General features: G+C 36.8%; 2 protein-coding genes across 3 annotated transcripts; both read left to right on the top strand.

Moving 5' to 3' along the window:
• Positions 1-1,508: 1,508 nt before the first annotated feature.
• wfs1b (Wolfram syndrome 1b (wolframin)) lies at positions 1,509-9,430 on the top strand. Its single transcript, XM_027154701.2, has 8 exons — positions 1,509-1,693; positions 3,416-3,649; positions 4,069-4,145; positions 4,235-4,379; positions 5,316-5,489; positions 5,574-5,651; positions 5,737-5,894; positions 6,048-9,430. Exons 2-8 carry the CDS (start codon positions 3,418-3,420, stop codon positions 7,881-7,883), a joined length of 2,700 nt encoding a protein of 899 aa, XP_027010502.1. The 5' UTR covers positions 1,509-1,693; positions 3,416-3,417; the 3' UTR covers positions 7,884-9,430.
• A 2,922-nt stretch (positions 9,431-12,352) lies between these two features.
• On the top strand, positions 12,353-27,492 carry spon2b (spondin 2b, extracellular matrix protein). Of its 2 annotated transcripts, none has more exons than XM_047802414.1 (6): positions 12,353-12,583; positions 24,477-24,715; positions 24,886-25,109; positions 25,441-25,632; positions 25,731-25,914; positions 26,725-27,492. In XM_047802414.1, the coding sequence occupies exons 2-6, from the start codon at positions 24,487-24,489 to the stop codon at positions 26,910-26,912; spliced, it is 1,017 nt and encodes a 338-aa protein (XP_047658370.1). In that variant the 5' UTR covers positions 12,353-12,583; positions 24,477-24,486; the 3' UTR covers positions 26,913-27,492. The 2 variants fall into 2 exon arrangements, with proteins under 2 accessions (XP_047658370.1, XP_027010517.1); XM_027154716.2 differs by lacking the exon at positions 12,353-12,583 and adding an exon at positions 23,730-24,032.
• The last annotated feature ends 3 nt before the right edge of the window (positions 27,493-27,495 follow it).

Raw genomic sequence — 27,495 nt, 5'->3', positions numbered from 1 at the left:
TGGCTGAAGGGGAGATCAGATCGTTGTGCAAGGATATAGCAAGATCATGACCTGGGGATGAATCACCTGGGATGAACAGCAGTTCAGTTTTGCTAGGATTGAGCTTTAACTGATGAGCAGTCATCCATGATGAAATTTCTGCCAGACATGCTGAGATCCGGTCAGAAGCTGTGGCATCTGAGGGTGGGAAAGAGAAGATAAGCTGTGTATCATCAGCATAGCAGTGGTAAGAGAACCCATGTGATGAGATAACTTCACCAAGAGAGTGAGTATACAGGGAGAAAAGAAGAGGACTAAGTACTGAGCCCTGTGGGACGCCAGTGGAGAGTCTGCGTGGAGCAGATGTCACTCCCCTCCATGTTACCTGATATGAGCATCCTTCCAGGTAGGAAGCAAACCTCAAGCTAAGTAATATTTCTTGCCCTACAAAATTTTCTTTAAGAATATTGTGCCCACACACTGCACACACTCTCATAGTATAAGTATATCTCAAGTGCAGGTCAGTGAACTTTTTGATTTCGCTTATTTCGGGGGCGAGGCTACACGTGACTTGACAAAAACATTTCCTGTCAAAACTGCAGTCATTATGGAATTCTACTTATTATTATACTGCATAGAACAGTTTTTTGGTGGCGGGGCTACACATGACGTCACGTGAATACCCGGTGGGGTGCCAATACTTTTGGACAAAATACTTGTGGAATCATTGGATACACCTCATTCATGGGTCTAGGACAAAAGCTGCGGGACAAGTTATGCGCCGAAAAAGTGTCCGGCAGAAGAAGCAGAATAATAATAAGTATGCAGGATAATAAGAATGTGCTTTGCAAGCACCATTAATTATTAGCAGGAATAATTATTATAGTCAAAACACACAAATCCGTACTTTATAACTATATTGCTATATTGCCTTTTATTTATTTATTTATTTATTTATTTATTTGTTTGTGTGTGTGTGTGTGTGTGTGTGTGTGTGTGTGTGTGTGTATATATATATATATATATATACATATATATATATATATATATATATATATATATATATATATATGAATGCCATAAACCAACAATACAACGAGATATATTATTTAAAGTACAAATACACAGCAACTAATAACAAGAACAAAATTATAACAAACAAAAGGGTGCTACCCTATACTGTGCATCATATCTCAGAATCAGAAAGAGCTTTATTGCCAGGCATGTTTTAACATGCGAGGAATTTGTTTTAGTGACAGAAGCTCCCCAGTGTAACAGAATGACATATAGACAAAATAGTCTATAAACTCGAATTATAAGCTCGAATTGCCTTTTTGCTTCGACAATTATACATAACAGAACAATAAAGCTTGAAATCATTTTTAAAGCAATTTTATTTTTATTTTTAACTCTGTAGAGAGGTATAAAGTCTACTAACGCCATTACGGTGGACTTTAATTTTGTCTCCCTGATCGCGCACACAGGAAGTCTGGTATGAAACGTCATTTTTATTATCATCCAATCAAACAGTTGTGATCGCAAGTGGGCGGGTTTATTTCTAGACGAACAGCAGAGTACAGCTTCACCTTCCACTGGACTTATACTATTGTTTTTAAAAACAATATAAAAGAAAAAGGTGGAAATCAAACAATGAGCGACTGGGTGACTTTATAGAGATCTGAAGCTGTGATATCAGCTTCAGAAGAAGAGCTGGGTGAGTGATGTAGCCTGGTACACGTGTTTATAAATACATAAACAGCTTTGGTTTCGGTTGTTGTTTTGGAGACTATTTCACATCTTTAACTTAGTTGGGTTTTTTTTTTATTCTAGAGCTCTTGGCTCTATTTTATTTGTTTGTAAAGAATAGAGGTGTTAAATGATCAACTGTGGAAGAGAAGGTTCATTGTAATACATTACAGTGTGTACAGGTCATTATTTACAGCCTGTCACTACAGCTATGTATAGAGTTGACAATAGAATTGCATGAAGTGTTCAGTTGCTTTTTATTTTTAGGAGTCGCTTTTATTTCAAGCTGTGCTTTATCTCGGTGCCAGGGACTTCACGAGAGATAAAAATGGAGAGCCCTGGATTTCATCAGCTTCACATGATTCCGTCCTCAGGGTCAAAATCCAGCCTTTAGAAGAATAATCCCTTTCATCATCTCATGAACATAGTTCTTTAAGGGTGATTTTTTTTCAACAGAGATAAAAAAAAAAGAAGTTTAAGTAGTTACATTTATTGTCACAGTTGATAGTTCAAGGGGAAGATTGATAACATTTGAGTATTTTGTCATTTGCATATTCATTGATAATTTGCATATCAAAACAATGTTAAATGAAAAGAGATAGCATTTAATATAGAATATCATTTTTGTATAACAGCATGTCTTGGAAAGAAGTTCTGGCTTTATTTACATTTACATTTCCAGCATTTGGCAGACGCTCTTATCCAGAGTGACTTACATTATCTCTCTCTCTTTTTTTTTTTTATACAACTGAGCAATTGAGGGTTAAGGGCCTTGCTCAAGGGCCCAACAGTGGCAGCTTGGTGGATCTGGGATCGAACTCACAACCTTTCGATTGATAGCCCAACACCTAACCACTAGGCTACCGCATGCGTATATCTTGAACAATAAGTTAAAATTAATATGTTTGCTTAAATTCAGAACAAAACCCCTGTTGCTAAACACAACTATATCCAAAATCACATTCTATTGTAGTACATTAAACAATATGTCAGAAACTGGAGGGCCAGAATCCAAGATTTTAGTCAGTTCCTTGCTTAAAGATGTCTGATTCATCGACTAGTTAAGGTGTTTTAAAGCAGTGGTTCTCGAAGTTGACCCCAAACTGAGTTACAGAGCAGAAATCATAACGCATCTTTACCAAAGTATTTATAATTATTAGAGTTCTTGCTTTATTGAATTGATTCATTGTTTGATCTTGAGTTTAATCCACAGCTCAATAACATAAAAACAAATAGGGCAATAAATAATCAATTAATGTCTGTGGAAAGTTCATAAATAAAAGACATATGGTTCTAATAAATAGACAAGCCATTAAAATAAATGTTTGGGAAATAATTCTGTACTAAGGGGGTATAGAATTTATTTTTAAATAATACAGTTTAAGAAGTTTTCAAGTTGAGAACTTGAAGAGAGCAGGGAACTGTGCTGGATTCTTAATACATTTGCCCATTTTTTTAAGGTTGAGCAATTTCATGTACTGCTTCCAGGAACAAGAACTTGAGCAACACTAAGAAGAACACCAAATATTAATCATTTCCTATTTTTTTAATACAATTTGCAAATTAAGAACAATGAGGACAATTATGTTTAAAATTGGAAACAGAGAAATAGGAAAGTTACTAAACTGTGTTATTGTGTATTGTGGAATTTTTTTCCCCCTTTTACATGTATTTTTTTCCCTTTGATTAGAAATGGACTCATTTCCCCCAGGATCACCACCTTCTTCTCCTACTGATTCCATCACTCTAGCATCTCTTGTTTCTGGACACTCTTCTCGCACAGCTTCCTCCTTTTCAACACCAGGCCCTCCCTCTCGGGCGTCTCCATCCTCTCATCCAGCCGCACAGACAGGTCGCTCTCAGCTGAATGCAGCTAGCAATGTGTCCGAAGGCAGGCCCACCTGTGGAACTTCGTCTTCTGCAGGTATTGATGATTTTGGAGCAACCAAGCTTTTAGTTTCTGGGTCTGTGTAGAAAAATATTTAAGCTGTAAGCTATTTCTGTAAGCTATTCCTGACAATGATCAAGTCACCAACATGTACCAAATTTAAGTTCTACATTCTACACCATGTAAAGGTTCATTCAATCACTGCATGTGTGGTCACATGCACAGGCATATGCAAATAGGATATTTAAATCAGGAAACAAAGCTACACCTTACACTCACACACTCCTTGTACTTGGATAAACAGGACTGAAGCACATATTTTACCCTGCACACAAATGACAACAGGCAAGGGGCTTAACATCTATTTATAAGACAAACTATTGTAGGACACACAGCATTTATGTTGTGGTAATGTTACATGTGTGTATGCTATTTTCTTTTTTCTGTTCTCTTAGGAAACATTCCAGAGGAGCTGCATATAGAGGAACTTAAGCAGAGGGCTAAGAATGGAGATTTCAAAGCACAAACTGAGGTTTATTAATAATATTACGTAATCATCCTTATGATCAGATAACTGCAATTTGATAGGCTGCATTTAGGAACTAAACTGTATTTTGACAGGTTGGCAGGTATTACTTGCGACTGTCTGAGCATGAAGATGAAGAAGTGAATAGTGTCACAGCAGTAACATGGCTTTTACAAGCAGCAAAAAATGGAAGGAGGGATGCAGTGAAACTCTTGCAGTTTTGCTTGCATGAAAGAAAAGGTACAATAACATATAGCACACAAGTGGTAGCATTGGGAAAAAGGTTTAAATGTAAGTTTTTAAAAACTATAGTTTTATTTTTTTTCCAGTGAATTTAAGAGTAGTTCTTGCTGATAGTGCTAGTATGGTTTATTATAATGAACAGCATCAGGACATGTTGTTATTGGAAAGTAATAATACCATCTGTGAATATTATGCCCCATCATTCCTTACTTAATTTTCACTAGTGTGATGTATGTATGTGTGTGTGTGTGTGTGTGTGTGTGTGTGTGTGTGTGTGTGTGTGTGTGTGTGTGTGTGTGTGTGTGTGTGTGTGTGTGTGTGTGTGTGTGTGTATACATGGATATATGTATGGGAATACCTGTACATCAGCTTTCTTGCAGTTATTTGTTCAGCTAATCATGATACAGCAGTGAAATGCATAACATCATGTAGATACAGGTCAAGAGCTTCAGTTAATGTTCAAATCAAACTTCATAATGGGGTGGTGAAATGTATTAAGATGATGATTGGAAAAAAAGCCTTTTTCCAATTTTTATCTCTCTAGATTTGGTGAGTTTGTGTCCATGATAGCCTCAGATTCTTGTTCTTGGTTGACAGAACCTGTCAGAACAGAACCTGATGTTGACTGCTGTTTTAATCATTCTTCTCACAGTTTGATGTGCGTACTATGGTGCTTTTCTTCTCAAATGGTTGTCAAGAATGCATATTTTAGTTAATATAGCCTTCCTGCCAGCTCAAACCACTCCTCTGATCCGACCAACAAAGTAGTTTAGCCTGCAGACCCTCTATATCTAGGATGATTGCCTGATTAGATAACTGCATAAATGAGCATGTGTATAGGTGTTCCTATTAAAGTTTATAGTGAGTAAAAATCACTTCAGCAAAACTTGTTTGTATAGTTTCTTATACACTGAAAATGTATCTGTTTTGTAGGCATCACAGCTGAAAATAGAGAGGAGGTGTGTGCCTTGGTATCAGAGTCACGTTTTGAACGTTCTGTGAGGAAAGCAGCGTTGTGCATGTACTGGAAACTCAATCCAGACAAAAAAAGAAACGTATCTACATCAGAACTGCTAGAAAATATTAGCCACTATGACATTGAAACGGGTAAATATCACACAAGGCAATTTAGTTGTAGATGTGACGGGTGTAATAATTCCACACATGATAATATCCTTTTTGCTCCTCTAGATGGTGCCCCAAACAACATACCTTCAAGTCCAGCTCAGAAACAGAGGAAGGTCTTAGAACGCCTTGTCTCCAGCAGTGGTATGACTAAACTGTGTGCTATTATTAAGTGTGTGAGAAAACCAAAGAATAACAACATGATCATTTGTATTTATATATTTTTTAGGGACTCCGTATGTTGGCATTGACGATTTTGTTGAAAATGCCAAGCGTTATGCACACGGTATTTCTCCATCACCGGATTTTGATGCAGCAGTAAATGATGATGATGATGATGATGACGAACCTGTGAAAAACCCAGATGAGTTACCTTTGCACCAGAAGGTACTAAAATAAAATTTAAAAAAGGAAGATCATGTATCCTTGCACAAGTATAATTTAAATGTAAAAAAACCTTCAGGATTGAAGTATCCATTTGGTTGACAAACTGTGATCCATGCTGAACTATGACTTTTCTGTTTTTTGGTGATGCTGTAGATACTGAAGTTTCCCCTCCATGCTGTGACTGAGGTAAAGGAGGTGTTGATTGACTGGGCTTCCCGTGCTGGAATGCAGTGGATCAGTGCCCTCATCCCGACTCACCATGTCAACACTCTTATTTTCTTCTTCATCATCTCCAACCTTACTCTAGATTTCTTCCTTCTTGTCATTCCCCTTGTCATATTCTACCTCTCCTTCCTCTCAATGGTCATCTGCACATTGAGGGTTTTCCAGAACAGTAAAGCATGGGAGAACTTTAAGACCCTGACAGCCATGCTGGCTCATTTCGAGCCAGGATTGGACCTTGAGCAAGCTGAGTCCAACTTCACCTGGACTCATCTGGAGCCTCACCTCTACTTTCTGGTCTCTGCAATTTTCCTCATACTATCATTCCCTGTGGCAGATAAGTCCTGGCTGCCTTGTTCTGAACTGGCCACAGTGGCTGTCTTCTTCACTATAAGCAGCTATCTGAGTCTACGTCCAGCTGCACAGCAACATGCTAAGCTAGCCCTCCTTGCACAGTTTGCCTCTGCATTTTGCTCTTTAACTAATGAGCTGCTTGGTGGTCGGGTGGGCCAACTTGTGGGAGGGTCATGGTTTAGTGTGCCAATCTGTGATTGGTTGGTGTTGCATTTGGGTGTGCCTTGCATTCTGTACCTTTACCTCCTGTACTTGTGTGTCCGAATGGGCACAGCACGAGGGTGGCAAGGGTCTTACAGCATGCTTCTGCCCTACCTTCTCTGTTTCACTTGGTGTGAGCTATCTGTCACACTTCTGCATGCATCTACTGCACTTGGACTCATGCGAACATCTGTGGGCTACTTGCTTTTCTTCTTTGCTCTGCCTGTACTTTCATTAGTGCTTGCAGCTGCATTGCTGGCGCAGTTAGTTCAGTGGTTCCTCGCTCTGGAGTTGGCCAAGATGGCTGTGGCGGTGTGTGTTTGTGTGGTTCCTGTTTTGTTAAGGTGGTGGACTCGTTTCAGCGTGTCGCCCCTTGCTGTGATTCGATCTCTGCGGCGCAGTAGCATGGTTAAACTGATCTTGGTTTGGATCTCCGCTTTGCTGCTCTTCAGCTGGTTCTATGTATATCGTTCTGAGGGCATGAAGGTTTATAACTCCACTCTTACCTGGCAGCAATACAGTGAGATGTGTGGCCCTCGTGCCTGGAGGGAACGCAACATGGCACACACCCAGATCCTCTGTAGTCATCTTGAGGGCCACCGTGTCACCTGGGAAGGTCGTTTTAAATACGTCCGGGTGACAGAAATTGAAAACGGAGCACAATCAATTGTCAACCTCTTGCCTGGTGTCATAGCAGACTGGGTCCGATGCCTTTATGGAGAGGAGTACCCAGCCTGTGACGGCACCCACTCAAGGCCAGATCCACCTCTTTGCCAGCTTAAAGCATTTGCAAATCACAACTGTCATGTGAAACGTTTTGACCGCTACAAATTTGAAGTGACTATGGGTATGCCACTTCAGGATAAGAAGGGTAAATGGGTACAAGAATCTGATGATGCAACCAAAGACATAGTGCTGCGGGCAAGTAATGAATTCCGTGGTGTGCTGTTGGCACTCAGTGCAGGCAGCGTTGTTGAATTCAGTACTGTTCTGGAGGGCAGGCTTGGAAGCAAGTGGCCAGTGTTTGAGCTGAAAGCCCTTCACTGTAGGACTTGTACCTCACCTTTGGTACCTACAAGACGGCAAGTCAAGATAGAACAGGACTGGAGGGTTAATGCCCGTAATGCATTTGCCTTCGCATTTAACTTCCTTTTCCACCCCCTGCTCACTGCCCAAGTAGAAGATGCTGTGTCTACAGATGCTGCAGTTTGATATCGGACTATTCACTATGGAAATGATCATTAAGTATAAAGGGAGTTACTCAGCGCCTGTCACTTTTTCTCAACTTGTAAAGCAATATTAGTTTTAAGAGTTGTTAAGAAATATTTATTGTTGACCAGTTGTTTCGAGTGCTGATATACAAAACTATGTTTATAGTTTGAGAACTAACATTCTCTGTCAAAGCTTAATGTAAAATAATGAAGAGATTCTCATTCAGGATGGTGGCCAAATGGGAATAATGTTTGAATGACATTATGGGTTGTGAGTAATCCCTTTCTAAATGAAAATGATTAGGTGTTTCTTACAAAGAAACGTAGTATACTGTCAAGACTCCTTATGTCAATAAATGTTGTAGACCAATGAAATACAATCTTATCCACAAAGAGCAATTGTATTTGCAAGTTTTTGTTTTTACTTCAAAACCAGCAGCCACAATGAATCTATAGACAAAAATGGACCTGTTATAGACTGATGGAAGAAGAATGGTGGTTCTTTAAATGATTCATTCAGGACCACAGTGTATGGTAATGGATGTTATTTATGGCCATATTCTGTTTTTCTGGCTTTTTGCTGGACTAAGCACTATTTTCAGTGGAAAATTACTATTAATAAAATAATTTAGTCAAAGACTAATGAAAGTCTACTACAGCTATTATATTTGTTATATGAATGAGTGTGAAAGAGAAAAACCTCAACCATTTCCTACCAAATCCAAAGAGGTCGCTAAAAAGTAGATCTTAAGAGATCATTTTAGCAGAAGCAAATTTGAATGTAAAATCTCATAATGATTGTTTCATAAGATTTTTTTCCCAGCTCTCAAAAAAAGGTAGCAGGTGGATTAACAACTCTAAATTTCCCCATTGCTCCTATTTAGGCATAGCATTAATACGGCAGTACACAATGATTTTGGTCATTTATCAGCAATAAAATTTCTTACTTGTACAGGAATTTGGACATGTAAGAAATGCTTGCCACCAAATATATCTCTTCAGATCAGGATGAGGATTTGCATTGTAAAATTTGCATTAATCCTTTTTTCTTATTAGATCATATAATTTCTTTTTTTGTAATGCTAGGAGTGATTTAATATTAATGTGGGCTTAGTTAATTTGAAATTTGTACAAAAATTTGTACATTTCAGATCAATGTTAATAGATATTTCCAATAGAGGAAGTAACCTTCTTCTTCTTCAGATTGTTGATTATTTGCTGTTCTATGTGCATAAAATCATAGAATTTATTATTATTGGTGGAATCACGGTACTCTATATGATGAGCAGTTGTTTAAAATGCCTTTAATACTGTAAATGCCAATTGATTCATTATATTACACAGTAGTAGTAGTAGTAGTAGTGTACTACTGTATAATGGAACCTCACATGGGGTTGACTACAGTTGTTGAGACACCACCACTATTATACTGTACACACTCACAACAGCACACTGCTCACTTTAACCCTCCTGAGCTGGTATTTACACCAATATATGTTTTTTCACTACTGTAATATCACACTATGATCAATAAAAACAGATCCTTAATCAGCTGTTCCTGTTTTTCTTTTCCAACTTATTGTTGATCCTGAATGTATTTCATCTTGTATTCTCCATTACCAATGCTTTAAAGCAGATGCCGAAAGCAGTTGGAGGCAGGATCGAAACAGGAAGGTATAAAAGGATGTGTGCTTTTATACAGGAAAGAGCCATAAAATTATTTTTTTATCTTCCAAGGTTGTGTAATAGCACATGACATGATGTAAGCCCAATAGATGTCAGTATAGCCAAAGAGTGCATTTAGAATTCCAAGAAGAGGAACATGTTTTCACGTTTCTAATGTTGTTTAATATCCCTACCATGTTTTCATGTTGGTGGGTGCATTAGTACGTAACCTTTTAACCAGTTTAATAGGTGCACCTGTGGTGTGTTTTCTTTAGGTAGATAATTCAAGATGTGACATCCTGACCTTGTAGAGTGCCAATGAACATCTCATACACTCAGAACTGAAGGTCAGTCAGTTTTCTTGGCTGGAACATTCATCATAAAACAGTCTGAATAAAGTAAAGACCAAATATATCAAATGCTATCCTCAGGCACAGATAGTTGTTTTCATCCATGTAACACAAAAATAATTAAGTGTGATAAAATTGTTAGCATGTTGTTTCTAACATCTGTTTATGAAGTGTTCAAGTTATCTTTAACAAGCCAGGTGGCTCCAAACACACAACCTCTGGATTTTCCACTCATTCAAAACATGGAAGATAAAGAACATCTGGGTAAAGTCATGACACCATCCGTTCCTTGGGGATCCTGGAAACGACATCCAGTTGCATTATAATTCAATTAAACGTATCGCAATGTGTAACAATATCGTGTTTAGATTAATAAACAGCCATGGCTCGGTACTGCAAAGGAGATGTTTATGTATGAGCTGAAGGAATAATGACTAACATGGCACACCTGGTTCCTGTTGTCTCATAAGAAGCAAAGAAGAAGGTAAAAACATCACAAATTCATGTACTGATGCCGTAAGTCATTATTTTAGGACACTAAGTAAAAAGAATGACATTCCCATAGGCTGAAATTATGGGTTCGAGAGAACAATTCATGGCCACAAGATACCATAGTTGCATTGAATTGGAACTATTTTTAGACTATGGTCTTTTAAGATTACTTGTCACACAGTACAAGTAAATAGTAAAATAAATCTCGCCTGATGTGAATAACAGATTATACAATAATGTGTTCACCATGTCATATTATACAATCAAGATCCTGTTATGATAGATCTATGATTAGAGTAATGGACTGTGTTCTGCTTATTTTATCATTCATCATGGTCTGGGCTCAGGCAGAAACAAATATAAACATGGATAAACAGATCTTGCATAAACAGAAACATTATTCAAAGTAAGCTTGATGTAATAAGATTTTTTCTGTTTAATAACATGCATGATTTATTTTTCACCATTATTACTATATTATTTGTAGCAGATTTTTGTAAGATTTGCATAATCCCATTCTACCTTATCCTTCTTTTAGTGAGTTTTATATCAACATCTTAGCAGATGTAGACCTTACCAGAACTCGTTCTACATCTTTGTTCACAATGGCACTAAATAGTTTGCTAGTGAGGATGTCTCCTTATACATACGTCCACACAGTATCAACCGGAACATCACACTCAATATAGGGCATACATTTAATTATTTACTAGTAACAAATAAAAGTCTTCACTTTGGGAATTTGCTTATGGTGACAGTCTAATGTTGTAACACCAGTGATTCCAGCATTTCGCATCTATATTTGTTATTCCTAGCTTTAAATGAAGTGTAGTAATATCAATGTAGTTCAAAGCAATGTAGTTAGGACTATGACCAGAGTAGACAAATAATTCAAATAACTGCTCCATCTATCGCTTATTTAAAAAAATAATTTGGAACAATTATTTTTCAGTCACAGAATACAGAAATTTAATCTTGACTTTGAGATTTTTGATGATTTTTTTCTACAATAACATACAGTACTACTTAATTGTTACACATAATATAACGATATAATAGGCAATAATTTTACTTTAAATATAATTTTTTACAAAAATACTTTGTCGTAAATACGAAAAACGTCAAGGGTCAACAAAAATGCACTTAGGGAACTGTAAAAATTTGGGAACATTGAATTTTATTAATACTGTGGCTTTGATATGAAATGTTACTACCTTCTACAAATAAATAATTGTTAAGTAACAAAACAAAAAAATTGCTAATTTTTTGGTCATTTACAGTTAAAATAAAGAAGACCAACTGCAAAGTAATTTCTGCTGGGTTAACAGCAGAATTGGACAGCAACAGATATGCTTCAAGCCTGAATTTTCCAGACTTCCTTTCCCTGAGTGACTAAAGAAGTGTCAGTGACTAGCAATCGGATGTTATCTCCACTGAACGCCAACTGACACACGATCAGTTTCTTGGCTGTGCTATGAAAAATAACACTGAAGATACATTTGAGGAGCTTGTCCCAAACCAATTTTATACAATTTTATTTGACTTGGACTAAAAATGGTCATATTTATGTGAAAAACTGTACTATAATCTTTTGTCAATTTTACTCAGAATTATTTCCAGGTAAAACCTCCCCCAAAAAAGGAACTTTCCTAGTTACCTAATTTAGATAGAAAAAGCACATGTTGTTTTTCAACTTTGCAATAAATACATACAAAGACTTATAGATATCTTCCATACTTTCTCATATAGCCTTGTAAAATTCATCAAAAGATTTAGAACTCTCCTTATGTATTCCTCCATAGGAATGATTAACTTACATTAACAGCTAAACTGAACTTTAATAACATTTAGATTTTGCTGTCAAATGCAAGTCCAGGGGATTATGCTTTAGTCAAATTCATTCATTCATTAATCCATCTTCAGGAACCGATTTTTTCTGGTCAGGATGACAGTGGATCTGGAGCCTACAGTATATGCCAAGGACACCCGGCATGAATGTGGATGTGATACATTCAAAACTAGGGGCAATTTAATATTTTGGGTGGTGAAAGGAAACTGGAGCATCTGGAGAAAAACCATATGGACATGTGGAGAAAATTCACGGAAACAGAAACAGTAACCTGAGTTAAGGATCAAACCAGGAACCCTGGACCTGGGAGGAAGCAACTTCATGAACTTAATAGTTCACATCAAGGTGGGCACATCAAGGTGGGATTTTACTAAACATAACTTAGAGCACTAGAGTTCATGGTTCATTCTATGAATAAATATCAGGGTGCTCTTAAGTGGTCCTAGTGTCACTATACTGTAACATCACTTCCATTAATGTGCTTTTCCTTCACAGGGTTTGGATAGACAATATGCAATAATTTGCATGTACATAAACTGTTGCAATATTTGATACAAGGCATGTTAAAAACAAAGTAAGATTGGTCGTATATACAAAGGAATGCCATAGAACTTACCAGTACTTCCAGGAATAATGGGAAAATCTGGAACACACCATTGTTTTAAAAGTGTAAGTGCTTCAAGGAGTAACAAAGGAATACATTATTTAATCTACTAACTAATGTTCCATTCTTTCCAGGAAACTTAACAGAAATTCTTGGCAATATCTTTTTTCCCTTTAAGCCATATACTCAAGCGCTACTGAAAGTAATCACCCATTCACAGGTTATCTGGGTAGTCAACTGATAAACAGTATTAGAGACTTTATTTAAAGTATTCGCACCCCTTAACTTTTTTACACAATTTATTCTATTGTACATTTGATGTCAAATGGATTAAATTTATTTATTTAAATGGGTTTATTTGAAAATTATCCCCTCCACTGTCAGACTCTACCCTATCAACCCCACAAGTGTGGGCAAAGGTTAACACATACTAACACATATTAGCACCTGCAAGTTCAACTAGACAACCAAAAGCACATAACTTATTTTGTAAGTAATGAAATGTTATAATGAAATAATGGAACAAATCACTGCAGAGATGGGATCATCTTCTGAGCTTCTCAGAAACATTTCATCAATCGAGAGGTGGTATGTAAAAAGCATATGGCAGGCACTTAAAAGATTCTGAATGCCTTAGATGAACAGTTAGCCAGGCAAAAATCATGTACTATTAAATTGGCTAATAATTGACCCTATGGTGGAATATGGCAGTGGCAGCATTATGACATGGAGTGCTTCAGGATTAAGAGAATGATTAATTACAAAGAGGCTCTTAAAGAAAACCTGCTCCAGACTTCTCATGACCTTTAGTCTGTGAAGATTTACCATTCAAGAAAGACAAAGACCCAACACAGGAGTGGCTTCAGAGCATGACTCTGAAAGTCCTTCGACAGCCAAGCCAAACCACAGAATTGAACCCAGTAGAACATCTGTAAGGAGATCTAAAGATGGCAGTTTACAGATGCTTCCCATCCAATCTGATTGAGTTTGAGAGTATCTGCCATGAAGAATGTGAGAAATTGCCTAAATCCAGGTGTACAGAGTTTGTAGAAACGTAGCAGATTTTAAATCTGTAGTTGCTGCCAAAGTGCTTCTTCAAAAGAATACTTATCTATATTAGAGATTTCTTTTTGATTTTGAATACATTTTAAAATATTTTTGAAAGATTGTTTTCACATTTGTCAATATGGGTTATTGTGAGTAGATGGGTAAAAAAGTACATGTACATGAAATCTGTAACACAATAAAATGTGCAAAATCGGATTAGGTCTGAAAGCTGTTCAGACTTTCTCTATACACAACTTTTCTGCCTTTCAAAACGTTGTACAAGCTGAATGTTATTTGCTTCATGACCACTTTATGTTTGCATCTGTTATGTATCATTTGAATCAATCCCTATTACTCATGGCAGTTTGATTACATTATGTTTTCGTGACTCGCTAGTTTTCCATGTTTATAGACTTAAATAAACTGCATATGGAATGACTGATGCTTTTAGCGTAGCTAATATAGCTTCAGCATTGGGTGATAGAAGCGGATTAGAGAACATCCATGGATTTCACCACGGCAATAAATCACTTCGTCCCATAGTGACATAGCTTAGGTCACATAAAGACATCACATTCCCAGTGTTATGCAGTCACGATGAACTCATCATTCTGGCAGCAAAAGACGGCATGCTAGACTGTAAACACTACATTAAAATGCGACTTGCATAAACTTTGTTACTCTTCTGTGCTGCATTCCCTAAGATTTAGAGCAACGTTATAGTAAATCTAAATACAGTTGAGGCCAAAATTATTAGCCCCCTTATGAAATTAGACAAAACTCTTGATTTCTCCATGGAAATGACCATTAACAACAAATGTTTTATAGTGTATTTGTTTCCAAAATAACAAAGACAATATGTCCACTAAGTTTGATTAGGATATTTAATTGAAATAGTGAGTTGAAACAAGAAAGGGCAAAAATGAAACGTCCAAAATTATTAGCCCCCTGGTCATTAATAGTCAATAGTGTACCCTTTCTGAGCCACAACTGACAACAACCTCTTAGAGTAGTTCTGTACTAGGTTGGCACAGGTCTCCTGAGTGATTTTAGCCCATTCTTTCATTGCAAATTGCTCCAGCTGGTCCAAATTGCATGGTTTCCGAGCATGGACATTCACTTTGAGCACTCGCCAGATTCTCAATAGGATTGAAGTCTGGTCTCTGTGCGGACCACTCCAGGACCCTTGGTTTTGGTATCCTTCAGGAACTGTTGGACCAATTACGATGTATGCTTTGGATCATTGTCTTGTTGAAAGGCCCAGCGACGACCTAAGGCTAGACTACGAGCAGATTTCTGCACATTATCCCTCAAAATGTCAACATAATTTTCATTTTTGATGATGCCATGCACCCGAACAAGGCTCCCTGTGCCTGAAGCTGCAAAACAGCCCCACAGCATGATGCTCCCACCACCATGTTTAACTGTGGGAACTGTGTTCTAAGGGTTGAAGGCCTCACCCTTTCTTCGCCAAACATAAGCAGCATCCATGTGCCCAAAGAGTTCCAGTTTAGTCTCATCAGACCAAAGCACAGACTCCCAAAACTCATCTTTACCTTTCATATGTTTACGGGCAAACCTCAGTCTGGCTGTGATGTGCCACTTTTTGAGTAAAGGGGTTCTTCTGGGACGATGGCCCTGAAGCCCACCACGATGAAGAGCCCTCACAACTGTATTCCTTGAAACATCAACTCCAGAAGAGGCCAGGTCAGAAACAATCATCTTGGCAGATGTCTGGGGCATCTTGCTGACATCTCTGACTATTTTCCTCTCCAGAGTTCTTGAAATCTTGTGCTTACGACTACACCCAGGTTTGTTTCTTACAGAATTTGTCTCCTTGTACTTGGCAATGATGCAACGTACAGCGGTTTTAGACACTGTGAAACACTTGGAAATGGCAGTATAGCCTTCCCCGTTATCATGAGCCTCCATTAGCTTCTTTCTGAGCTCAAGACTGATTTCCTTTGTCTTCCTGTGTTTGGCATGGTGAGTAAAAGTAGTCTCTCGCCCAATAATGTGATCAAGTGCCCTGCTCCTTGGAGTCCTTTTATGCTGATTGAATGCCCAGGTGTTGTTAGGAAGCCAATTGACTGCAGAGGTGTATTTTGAAAGCTGATTGATTAATTAAGCGAAAATTCACATGGGGCTAATATTTTTGACCACCCCATTTTCACTATATTTGATATAAAGCAAGCCTAAAAATTTATTTAATATTCCAAAATGTACCAAAAGCTACTAAATAGCACTGGTGAATGTTTGATTATATCAAGTTTTATCAATGCTGCAAACATTGGAACGATCTTTAGGAAAATGTTCCAAAATTCCTGGGGGGCTAATAATTTTGGCAAAAATGTAAATTTTTGCCAACTGTAAATTTACCAAACTGAACAGTGATGTCCATGTATTCCAAGTATTTACCCACTTTATTTTTTTGTCATTATATAGTGGTAGGACCAGGGACTTTTCTGATGTCATACAATCCTGAATGAGGTGTGGTGGTGGGTGTGGCCAGTGTCATTTAGAGAATACCAAAGAGCTATCAAAGTCCAGGAGAATTCTGGAAAATTATCCATCAGTTTAGTTATAAAAAATAATACATGTAGCACAATGAAATGAAAAAAAAAAAAATAGTGCAAATAATAATGTGAAGCTGCCTAGAGGAGGCTGCCAGACAAAACTAATCAGATAAAAACCACATGGATCAAATAAGCAACCAAGATGCCAAGGATAATTAAGCTTTAGAGAACATCAACTCTAAGGGTGCTGAAGCTGTTTACGGGGCAACTATAGCCAGGATGCTTAAAAAACTGAACTTTATGAAAGAGTAATAAGAAGAAAGCCATTGTTAAAAAAAAAAAGCCAAAAAAAATCTGAAATGTTGTAAATGGTTTCTTCAAAAGCACTATGTTTGCAAGAAACCCAAAACTGCTTATCATGCTGAGAACACTATCATCACGAGAACACTTATCCCTACAGTAAAGCAAGGTGATGGTAGCATCATATTGAATCAAAGCCATATCCTGCCCCAATCTGCAAAAGACTTATGCTTTGGATTAAAGTTTATTGAACAAAGCTTCACTATAATAGTATAAAAACCAAGAAACCAACTGCATTCGAATGACCCAGGAAAAGCCTACACCTCAATCTGATTGCTAATCTGTATCAGCACTTGAAAAGTTCACTGTGAAACTGTTCACCAATGGTATTTATTGAATCTTACTGAGTAATTTTGCCAGGAGAAATGTTAGATGTGCAAATCTGATATAGACATATCACAGACAATGACTTTCAGCTGTAATTGGATTCAGGTGGTTCTACCATTGAACCAGCAGAGGTGAATACTTTGGGAAACCAATTAAGTCAGTTTTCACAAACTAATTCAAACCTATGTGATTGGAAATGTAAATATTTGATGATAAAATTCAAATGTTGTTTAATGGTTTTGAAAACGTTACTTCAAATAACTTGGTAATAAATATATAAAAGCTTGATCTTGTTATTGTAATATTTTCATATGAATTCAGTTGTGCAGTAAATTGATATATCCCATGGATGGCTGGTTGAACCTGTGGCATAGCAAAGTAATGTGACAGGGAAAAAGACCCAAACACATGCAATGCATGGAAATCCACTTTAATGTGGTGTCTCAGTTTCTGGTTTCGTTTTTAAAGCAAAAAACAATATTTAAAAAAAGACATAGTTAATAGATAGCTAATATCTAATCAATCCGGCTGGACATTGAGAAGAATTGTTTAATTGTTGCAACAGTTTGAGTAACATTAGGCAAGCATGCAAATTATAATAGCCTGTAAACAGTGTTGTATAGGACACAACGCATTCATCTACTCTATACAGACAAAAGGAATCATTCTTTTCTTCCTTTTAGTTTAGTTAGGAACCTAAGGGCCAGTAAAAATATATGCAAGCACCAGATCTGTCTGAAAACTGCTTATTTAATAGCCCTAGATCTCCACATCATGCTAATGGATATTACATTTGGTAAATCATTCAGATTGGAGATAATTTACAAAACCACAGATTCCACTATTTCTGTAAAACTAAATAATATGATTAGTGAACAGTCGTAAAATATTCTGAATTGGGGATTTAAGGGAACAAAATCATTTCCCCCCTTCAAACAAGTTGGCATGCTATTAGGTTCATGTATCGTTTCCCAAGTCCAATATAACTGTGCCAAATCAGGAAGATATTTCTTAGAATCCACTGAGCTACATTAATCTATTGATTTACTGTACCACAGTCATGGGATAGGGCCAATCATACATAGACCAGCACTGGACTGACATCATGAACATAACCAGCCAAATATGGCATATCCTTCCAAAAGTTACATAATAGTCTGCCTACTAAGCTTTAGAACCAAAAGAAAAAGAAAGTCTTGCAACTGAAAAAAAAAGTTTACATTTAATGCATTAAGCAGAAGCTAGAGACTTCGTTATTTTCATTTTTATACCCCATAATCTATGACTGAACATTTTTATACCCTACAATACTATCAATGATAAAACTGAAAATGTACTGTATATGGTTTTCATGCATTACCTGGTGATAGCAAAATTAACTGAACAGCTCTTATAAATTTTGTGATTTACAAATATTACAAATATACAATACGTAAACTGTTTCTTTTCACACTACTTCCACACACCGGGGTTGGTGATTGTCTCTAGATACTTTGGCTTTCTTACGTCAGTCCAAAGACGTGCTGTAGACTGATCTGTATCTCTAAATTGTCTGTAATGTGTGAATGGGTTTGGGACTATGGAAGTGTGTGTGCAATTGTGGCCTGCAATAAGTTGGCCCCCCTATCCATGTCCCTGTCGTGTGAGCGCCCTTGGATATGCTCCAAGTTCTCCATGACACTTTTAATATACAGAAAATAGATGGATTTATAGAGTACTGTAATCAGACAAGAAAAAAAAACACATGTAGCAACTTTTTATATAGCTTGCTGTGGAATTTATTATTATATCAAAGTGCAATCATAATCTTGCTGGTCACTGGGTGCTTATTTATTTTCTGGCAGCTCTAACAATAGTGTTAGGTTGTAATTTAAATCACAAGTTTATATATCAAAGCCTGTTCTCTGATATGTTCTTGTTTCTATACTGTAGTAACAGCTATTTCACATGAACTTGGATTGCAGAAAGATTTTAAATATGGAGTAAAAAAAAAACGTTATTTAATAATGATTGTTGATACATTATTTTATATTATATAAATTGTAATCCATATTGATTCCTATTAACACAAAGCAAGATTTGAAAAATTGTAATCTTTTGTGATTCATGAATTCATATGAGTCAGAGCAGAAAATGTTAGTGATTCATGCCTTTAAAATACTGAAAATTATGGCTAACTTAGAGCACTTTGTAAAATAATTGCATTCTATCAAATGATTTTAGTGAATAAAAGAAGAAAAAAAGGTAATTCATGTTACACAGAGCAGATGAATATCACTTTAGGAAAGAGTAAATCTTGTTCTTTATACCTCCGGCCTGTGGGCAGACAGAGTCATGCTGGGTGATGTGAATGGGAATATCATTAGTCTCACTTTTTTGAGGATCAACACAAACCTCCCATGTTCAGTAAAAATAGTCTGTCTCAAAGCCACCTGGCAAGACAAAAGTGTGGTGAGAAGAAAACGTGTGGTGAGAGATGATTTATCGATCTATTACGTATATAAATAAATGATAAAGTGATATGCCATTAATGCGCTGATGACAAGAGCTTCACATATGTTTTACAGCTAAACTGGCATGTTATTGATATGGCATTTATACATTTATTAAATTGTACATGTGTAACACTAAACTGTGTCAAATAGATTTATTGTACAGATGTTTAGACTGTTAGGACTTTCTACGAATAATTTTATTTTTGCTGCAAAAGCAGAGTTTTGGCCAACAATAATAAAAGGTTACACAGCACATCTGTAACAGCTGTATAGTTACTTCTTATGGTATATTGTCTGTTTCTGCTTTTGATGATATTTTCAAGACTCTCTATTTGAATGTCTTCTACTCTACAATAAAGAGAAATACAGATTCATTGTCATCAATTTGCAAAAAACATCTATCAAACGAGTCATTGGTAAATGTAAACACGAAACTAGGAAATATGTTTGAAGCAAAAGCAAACATTTATTACCATTGGTGCATTTAAAGCCAGAGTCTCCTGATTACTTATTAGAACTAAACAGTGAATAGATTACATTTAACTCTATCACTCATTGGTTGAAGGTTTGATGTCAAGTCAAAAATGGTTGAAAGTGGCCTTAAAGAAATAGGTAAAAAGACCTGCACATTCTACAATGTGTTTGTACGGCATCACACTTTTACAAACCCTGAAAAATAGAAACACAGGCTTGGGAGATAGGATAGAAGCTAGAATTAGTTCCTAATCCTAGAGAACAAGAAAATGAACTAGCGCCTGAAGAGACCTCAAACACTGGAAAACCACTGTGACCCACATCTTAGATTAGTTGTTTATGCATACACAAATCCTTGGAAACACATGATACAAATAAAGTAATATACAGTATTTAGACTGTTGTGGATTACAACGGAAAAAAGGCAGAGGCAAAGCTAACTCCACACAGGTGACAGTAATCAGGAATTGTCTGAGCCAGCATTTTTATAATGAGTCTATTAGCAACATTATTTGCACTGACCGTTTAATCACAATGTAACACAAATATGCACAGTATCACCAGGTTCAATTGAATTCAATCTTTATATCTAGCTACAATGAGAGCCATTGCTTCAGGTTAATTTCATTTGACCTCAAAAGATCCAAGTGCTTTGGCTTTTAGATTACTTACAGAAATAGGAGATCCTGAGTTCCGGGTGTGTATTGTGCCTGGGAGATCTCAAAAAAAAAAATGTTGAAACAGATGGCATTTTGGCTGAAAGGCAAAAAAGAAAGTCAAGATCACAAAACATAGCAAAGGATAAAGCCTTAACTCTGCAATAGCAACATATCAATAATACATTTATTATCCACAATATATCCAAAAATGAATCTGAGATGAATGACTTACATTGGAAAGATCAATATAAAATCAATAACACAACACAATTCAGGTTTTTACAGTAATTATGAAGCAGAACAGTATTTAAAGTTCAACTTCCACTCATTTACACTCAGATGGAGGTCCATCTTCCATGTACCCATTTTTCTGTAGTTGGTCTACATGGTACCCTGCAGAACTATTGGCGCCCCAATAATGATGAGGAAACAATTTTATATAAAGCAAATATTTGACATTTTTATTCAATCATCCGGGAAAACATTTTCTAACAAAGATCTAATTTAAACTAGTAAAACTCTTTTGGGGTCAATGACATCTTGACAGCAGATATCTTTGCAGTCGACAAGTCTAGTCCTTTTTGTCACAAATGCCATTTAGCAGTTACAGATCAGCAGTGGAATGCACAAAATCTTACAGATACAGGTCAAGATTTGCTGTTTATGAGAACATTAGAATCATGTGAGCAGAGTAACTATTTTTGGGTTGATTATTTCAGAAACTGCTGATTTCTGATTTTCTACACTTCAGAAATGGGTTTTTAATAAAGAATTCAGAGGAGAATGGCAGGGTAGTTAGAGCTGACAGGAAAGCTACAATTATTAAAAAAAAAAAAACTTGACATGGATAGGATTCAATAGCAGGAGACTACACTGGGTTCCATGCCTGCCAGGTAAGAACAGACTCACCATAACCGGACAGTTATCACCTGGTTTTCTCCAATCTCCAACTTACAGTTTTGGTGAGCCTGTGCTCACTGTATCATCAGAGTCATTGAGTGGATCTCAATGTGGACTTCTACTGTTTTAGCTCTGAATTAGCTGAAATTCTGAATACTAAATTACACTCACATTATATATAGTTATAGTTAGATTTGTTCAGTGACGTAGGAACAACTGGGCCCAATTCCCTGAGATATAAATACATTTCTTGCATACATGTAAAATCTGTTTTTCACTCATTAGTAAGGAGAAAAAACAAAAATGTTCAACACAGAAGAGACCTGCACAATTTACAAATGGATGTTATTGTTGTCCTTCACCACAGCGGATCATCCAATCTACATACTGTACTTAGCTCATCCTTTTTTTAACACCGGATGCCCTTCCTAAAGTAACCCTCCAATTTTCTTGGGACCAAATTAATTCCCCGGTGGCTGGTTTGGTTTCCTGGCAAAGGTTTGAAGCCAGGCCACTGGATCCTGCTACTGTACCACCAGAGACGGTTATAACGCATATAATCAGTTAAAAACACACTTGAGCCCAATTATACAAAAAGAAACATTGGTGGATATTTGCCAGACGCTGGGGAGGATGGTGAAGAAGGCAAAGAAGGTCCAAAGAACACAGTTTTAGAATTGCTCAGTTTAGTTGTCTTTTGTGGTTTGCAAGTTTCAAAGCCAGCTATTAACGTCACATAATAGCAAGCTGTTTGGAAGCAAACTTAAGCCTCTCTTGAGAGCAACTCACGTAGTGCAGCTCTGGAAAGTCACTAAGCATCATTAGAGCTACAATTAAATCACTGTGTTGTGGTCATCTGATACCAAAATCCAACTGTTGCTGTTTTAAAAATGTTTTGGTTTTATTCCTGCTATGATGATTTCAGCTCTCGATTTCATTATTTTTGTGGTTCTTACCTCCACGTTCAATGGGCTATCTGTGTATTCATGCTTAGTCTCACAGGGTGCTTGACATTACTAATTTTCAGAATTTTCAGTTTTGTTACAAATTAAACACTGAGTTCATGCTTCTTACGAGTAGAATGAACAGATTTTTAATCCACTTTTCTTAAATTTAGACATTTTCAGTACCTTTTCTTGTTTCTGAGGAAATGTAAAGTAGAGCATGCACATTTTTTATGAATTGCTTTGTTTTTTATTCACTTTTGGAGTGAATAATGAAAAATTACTTAGGTGTCACTGCTGTATTATATGGTGGGGTATGGGCTGTTTTAATGATTTGAAGCTACTAGTCTATATTTCATGTGAAGATTGAGTTTTACTAAATTTCAGCCAAATCCCTGGTCGGCTCTGCCAGGAGGTTAAAACTTGATGAAGCTTGAACAAGTTGATCAAAAATTTTAATTCAAAGCAACAGTGAGATTAAGTTCAATGATCCTTCTATAAGTTTTCAACTTTCTTAAAGCTTGAAGAATCATTGCTGTTCAACAATCCTGGTAAGGTTTCATTCCATTTTAATTAAAAGGGTGCTAATATTATCCCTAGTCACATGTGATATTCTTTTCATGCCTTCATTTTCGTTTCACATCTGAAGGCAGCCAGCCAGTAATTCTGAAGGGCACCATATGTGAGTGTTCATATTATTTGCCATTTTCTGGAGTAGTCCCACACTGACCACATGGAGTGACATTTCACACAGCTTGAATGAATAATCTACTGGTACCAACTGACCTCAGAATGATACAAGCATGAAACCACATGTTCATCTCATTTTTGTTAGAAAATCCATAAAGTACAAATGACACAAAGCAAATTGCATATTCAAAGCTCTCATAAACAATTTCTTCTTCTAAAAAAGAACGATTTGAAGTACAGTGCATATGTGCACGTGTCTTACTGGAAATAAAGTTTTAGGAGACTAGAAATAGTTGTTAAAAAGTCACCAAAACGTGAGCATGTGGAAGCAATTGTGGGTGGCATGCGGGATCAGTTAGCTTAAGGGTGAGTGGCAGTGGCTGCACAGAAACCAAGTCTATTTCCACACTCACATCAGCACACTCCACCCTTCTCACTCTTCGTCTCACTTCAACAAAAGACAACACAGCCCTAGACTGTGATTTCCCTCAAGCATTTTCCCAGCAGGAGGAGTAGAAAATCTCCTGATTCCAACTATGACATGTTTAACCTCAGTTGCGTGCTCGTGAACGAATCCTTCATGGAATTGTTAGATGGAGAATGGAGCACTCGTTTTTGGGAGGGGTCAGGAGGTTATTGATACGATTAGACTGGGGGGACTGTGGAAATGCATAAATAGCCAAAAGGAGTGATCGAGTCTTGCAGTCTCTCTCAGGCAGCCCAGGCATAGGTGACTTCCATTTCTTCTGCAGAAAACTCATCTGTCTCTGCAAAGCCAGTAAGTAGTGCTCATGCTCTGTTTAATCAAACATGCTGTGAAAATCCAATTTTTACTTATACAGTGAGATCAATTCACGCATTTATTCAAGATGTTGCATGATAATGGTGCATTGCTGTAGACTTACAAAGATGACTCTTGCACCAAATCGTGCTATTAAAGGTGTATGAAAATATATAACAATATTTATACACTATATAGATTATGCACAACATTTCGTGTTTTCAAATCTCATACAATGTCTGGTTAAATATTCACATTCACTTATACTTCAGGACATTTGATTGTAAAGGCACACGCTGTCTTTGGTAGTAAATAAGCTTTTAAAATCCAAATTGACCACTGATATAGATGTTTCATTGTTCCCAGTTTCATAATGTATATGCTTGCCATATGTGACAGGAGCGAATAACATGCCTACATTTAATTTCAATATTCTTTCAGAGAACCAGCAATGGAAAAGATGAAAACCATCTGTATAAGAAGCTTGCTGTGGTGCTTCACCTTAATGATAACCCTGCTTAGTGGAATTGCCACCATGCCTGTGAGTGTAGTGGACTCACTTTGCACTGCAACTTCAACAGCCCGGTACAGACTAACATTTACAGGCAAGTGGAGCCAGACTGCCTTCCCCAAGCAGTACCCCGTTTACAGGCCTCCTGCTCAGTGGTCTCCACTGATTGGTGAGTGAAATATTCTGAATATCAAAGGGATTATTATTATAGGACATATTGCAGCAATATGTGTGCAATTACTTTAACATATTTTTTTAATCGTCTGACTACTGAATACTGGATATTTATAATTGTACTGTGTTAAAAAAGGATCTCAGTGCTTCTTATACTGTTTTCAGGAGTAACTCACAGCACAGACTACCACATCTGGCAAAAAAACCAATATGCAAGTAATGGGGTGAGAGAGTTCTCTGAAAAAGGAGAGGCTTGGACTCTGATTAAGGAGGTGGAGGCAGCTGGGGAGCGCATCCAGGGTGTATACGGCCTCTTTTCCACGCCAGCTGTGCTTGGAGGGACGGGCCAGACAAGCGTGGAGTTTGAGGTGTATGCCAGGCACAACTTTGTAAGTTCAAAAGACATAATGTATATATATACACACACACACAACAAACAAACCCACACACACACACAATTTCAAACATTTTATTAATTCTAAGTAAATTTAAATTGGTAATCTGTAAACTGAGTAAAACCTTAGACCATAGAGACAATTATATTAAAGGTATAGATATTTTCAAAAATTATTCATTGAATATATTTAAAAATCCACCAAGTGGTTATCCAAGCCTTCATCACTGTCTTTAACATCTACAACTTGTAACTTGCGAGTTTGCTGTGCTGAGTTCACACGTGCTTAAACCCAACAAAATTCTATCACTGTTCTTATTTTACAGTTGTCTTTTATTATGCGGATTGTGCCAAGCCCGGACTGGTTTATTGGGATAGACAGTATAAATCTGTGTGATGGAGACCACTGGAAAGAAAACATTAGCCTTGATCTGTTTCCTTATGATGCTGGTACAGACAGTGGCTTTACTTTTTCTTCACCCAAATTTGAGACCATTCCCCAGGACAAAGTCACACAGGTAAACATGAGAAAACAATCAATCTTTCTAGACAATCAATACTCATAATCACTATCAGAGGTCACACCTCGCTTTTTATTTTTGCTTGTTTTCCTCAGATAACATCATCATTTCCAAGTCACCCTGCTAACTCGTTCTTCTATCCGCGACTGAAACATCTTCCACCGATCGCCAAGGTCACACTCACCAAGATCAAAAGCAAACATATTTTCAGTTTGCAGATAGAGCCCACACAATCCAACCAAATTCCAACTGGCAATGAAATAGACGAGTCTCTCATAAGTAAGTTATAAAATATTATAATACAATATATTTTTTCACAATATTCAATATGTTTCGATCCAGCTAAACAGCACAAAACAAGACATACTCAAACTCAAATACATCTATAGCCATAAAAAGAGCTTTTACTGTATCTCATACTGTCTTGTACACCAGCTTAAATGTAAGTCATGTTCTTTGGAGAGAATGTATGGTAATCAAGTGTGGGCTTGTAGCAAATTGTGTCAGCAAAAAAAAAACCTTTCACCCATCTCCATGGTTACCAAAACAACAAACCCAAACAGGATTATGGGGGTCGGTCCATTTGGAGGTTTTCTGCATCAGTCACGAAGAATTGGTCATGGAAACAAAATCTTATGTCAAGTCCAGTCATGCTTTTATCTTATGTGCCAACTTCAATATGTCATAGTGATCAATGTTTTACAAGGCTGTAACTTCTGGAAGGGTTTTTTTGGGGGAAAAAAGGAGATTTCTAGATTCATTATGAAGGATATCTATAACAGATTTTGTTTTATGAAACATTTAGGTCATTGTCTATTTATCAATTGAAGGGGGCATAAAGTTCATTTCCAATTATATACCTGCAAGATATCCAAACCTAATTCCCAATATACCTTATTATGAGTAGGGAACCTCATGCTCCTCTATGTCTTAATCATGTGATTGAGTTAAAACATATAAAAGTTAGACCTTAATGATCACTTCTAAACCACTTATCAAATGCATCACATGAGACGGAAAAATGTTATGTTGTACAAATTTCACTGACGGACTTCATGATTATAATGTTTACATTGTGTTGGTCCACAGATACTCCTCTTGACTGTGAGGTGTCTGCCTGGTCACCATGGGGTTTATGTAAAGGTCAATGTGGTGAGGACAAAAAGAAAGGCGTGAGATATCGTACCCGCTACATTCACATAAAGCCTGCTAATAACGGCTCTGTCTGTCCACCTCTCGAGGAAGAGAAAACCTGTGTGCCTGACAACTGTAAGTGACGGTCTGTTGCATAACATCCATCAGTCCATTTCATCCTTTTCTTCATTCAAAGCACAATCCTGTTTGCCCTACAGATTTCTAATGTTTTTAAAATATATAGTGGAATTGCATAAGTTGTTCAGGGTTTTTTTTAACAACACTACTGCTTTACTGGCATCATTTTTAAGGAAATATACATTGTGGATACATGAGTATTGTGATATGGTGATATGGTATTTTTTTTTTTTTTTTTTGTCAAATTGAACACCTCTACATCAGTTATAAAGTCAAAGTGAATGTTTCATGATTAAAAAGTGTGATTTCACTGGAGAGCTAATATGTGTCATGTGAAAACGCAAAAACAGCATTTTAATAACTATTTTAAATACTCTAATGTTGCTTATAATTCAATTTAAGGTGCTATAGCTATGAAAAAAATACATAATTAAAAGATTGTTGAATTTATTGTCTGACTAATTTGACCTAGTGCCCCCTGGTGGAATGACCGAGAAAGACAAGTACTTTACTTTTGTTAAAAGTGTGGTATGGTCAATGTCTGTATATTCAGTGAAGTACTCTGTACATATCAACTGTAAATATGAA

Source organism: Tachysurus fulvidraco, chromosome 17 (assembly GCF_022655615.1).
Source record: "Tachysurus fulvidraco isolate hzauxx_2018 chromosome 17, HZAU_PFXX_2.0, whole genome shotgun sequence".
NCBI classification, from domain to species: Eukaryota; Metazoa; Chordata; class Actinopteri; order Siluriformes; family Bagridae; genus Tachysurus; species Tachysurus fulvidraco.
The sequence above is the reverse complement of the archived record's forward strand: the minus strand, read 5'-3'. Positions and strand labels throughout refer to the sequence as shown.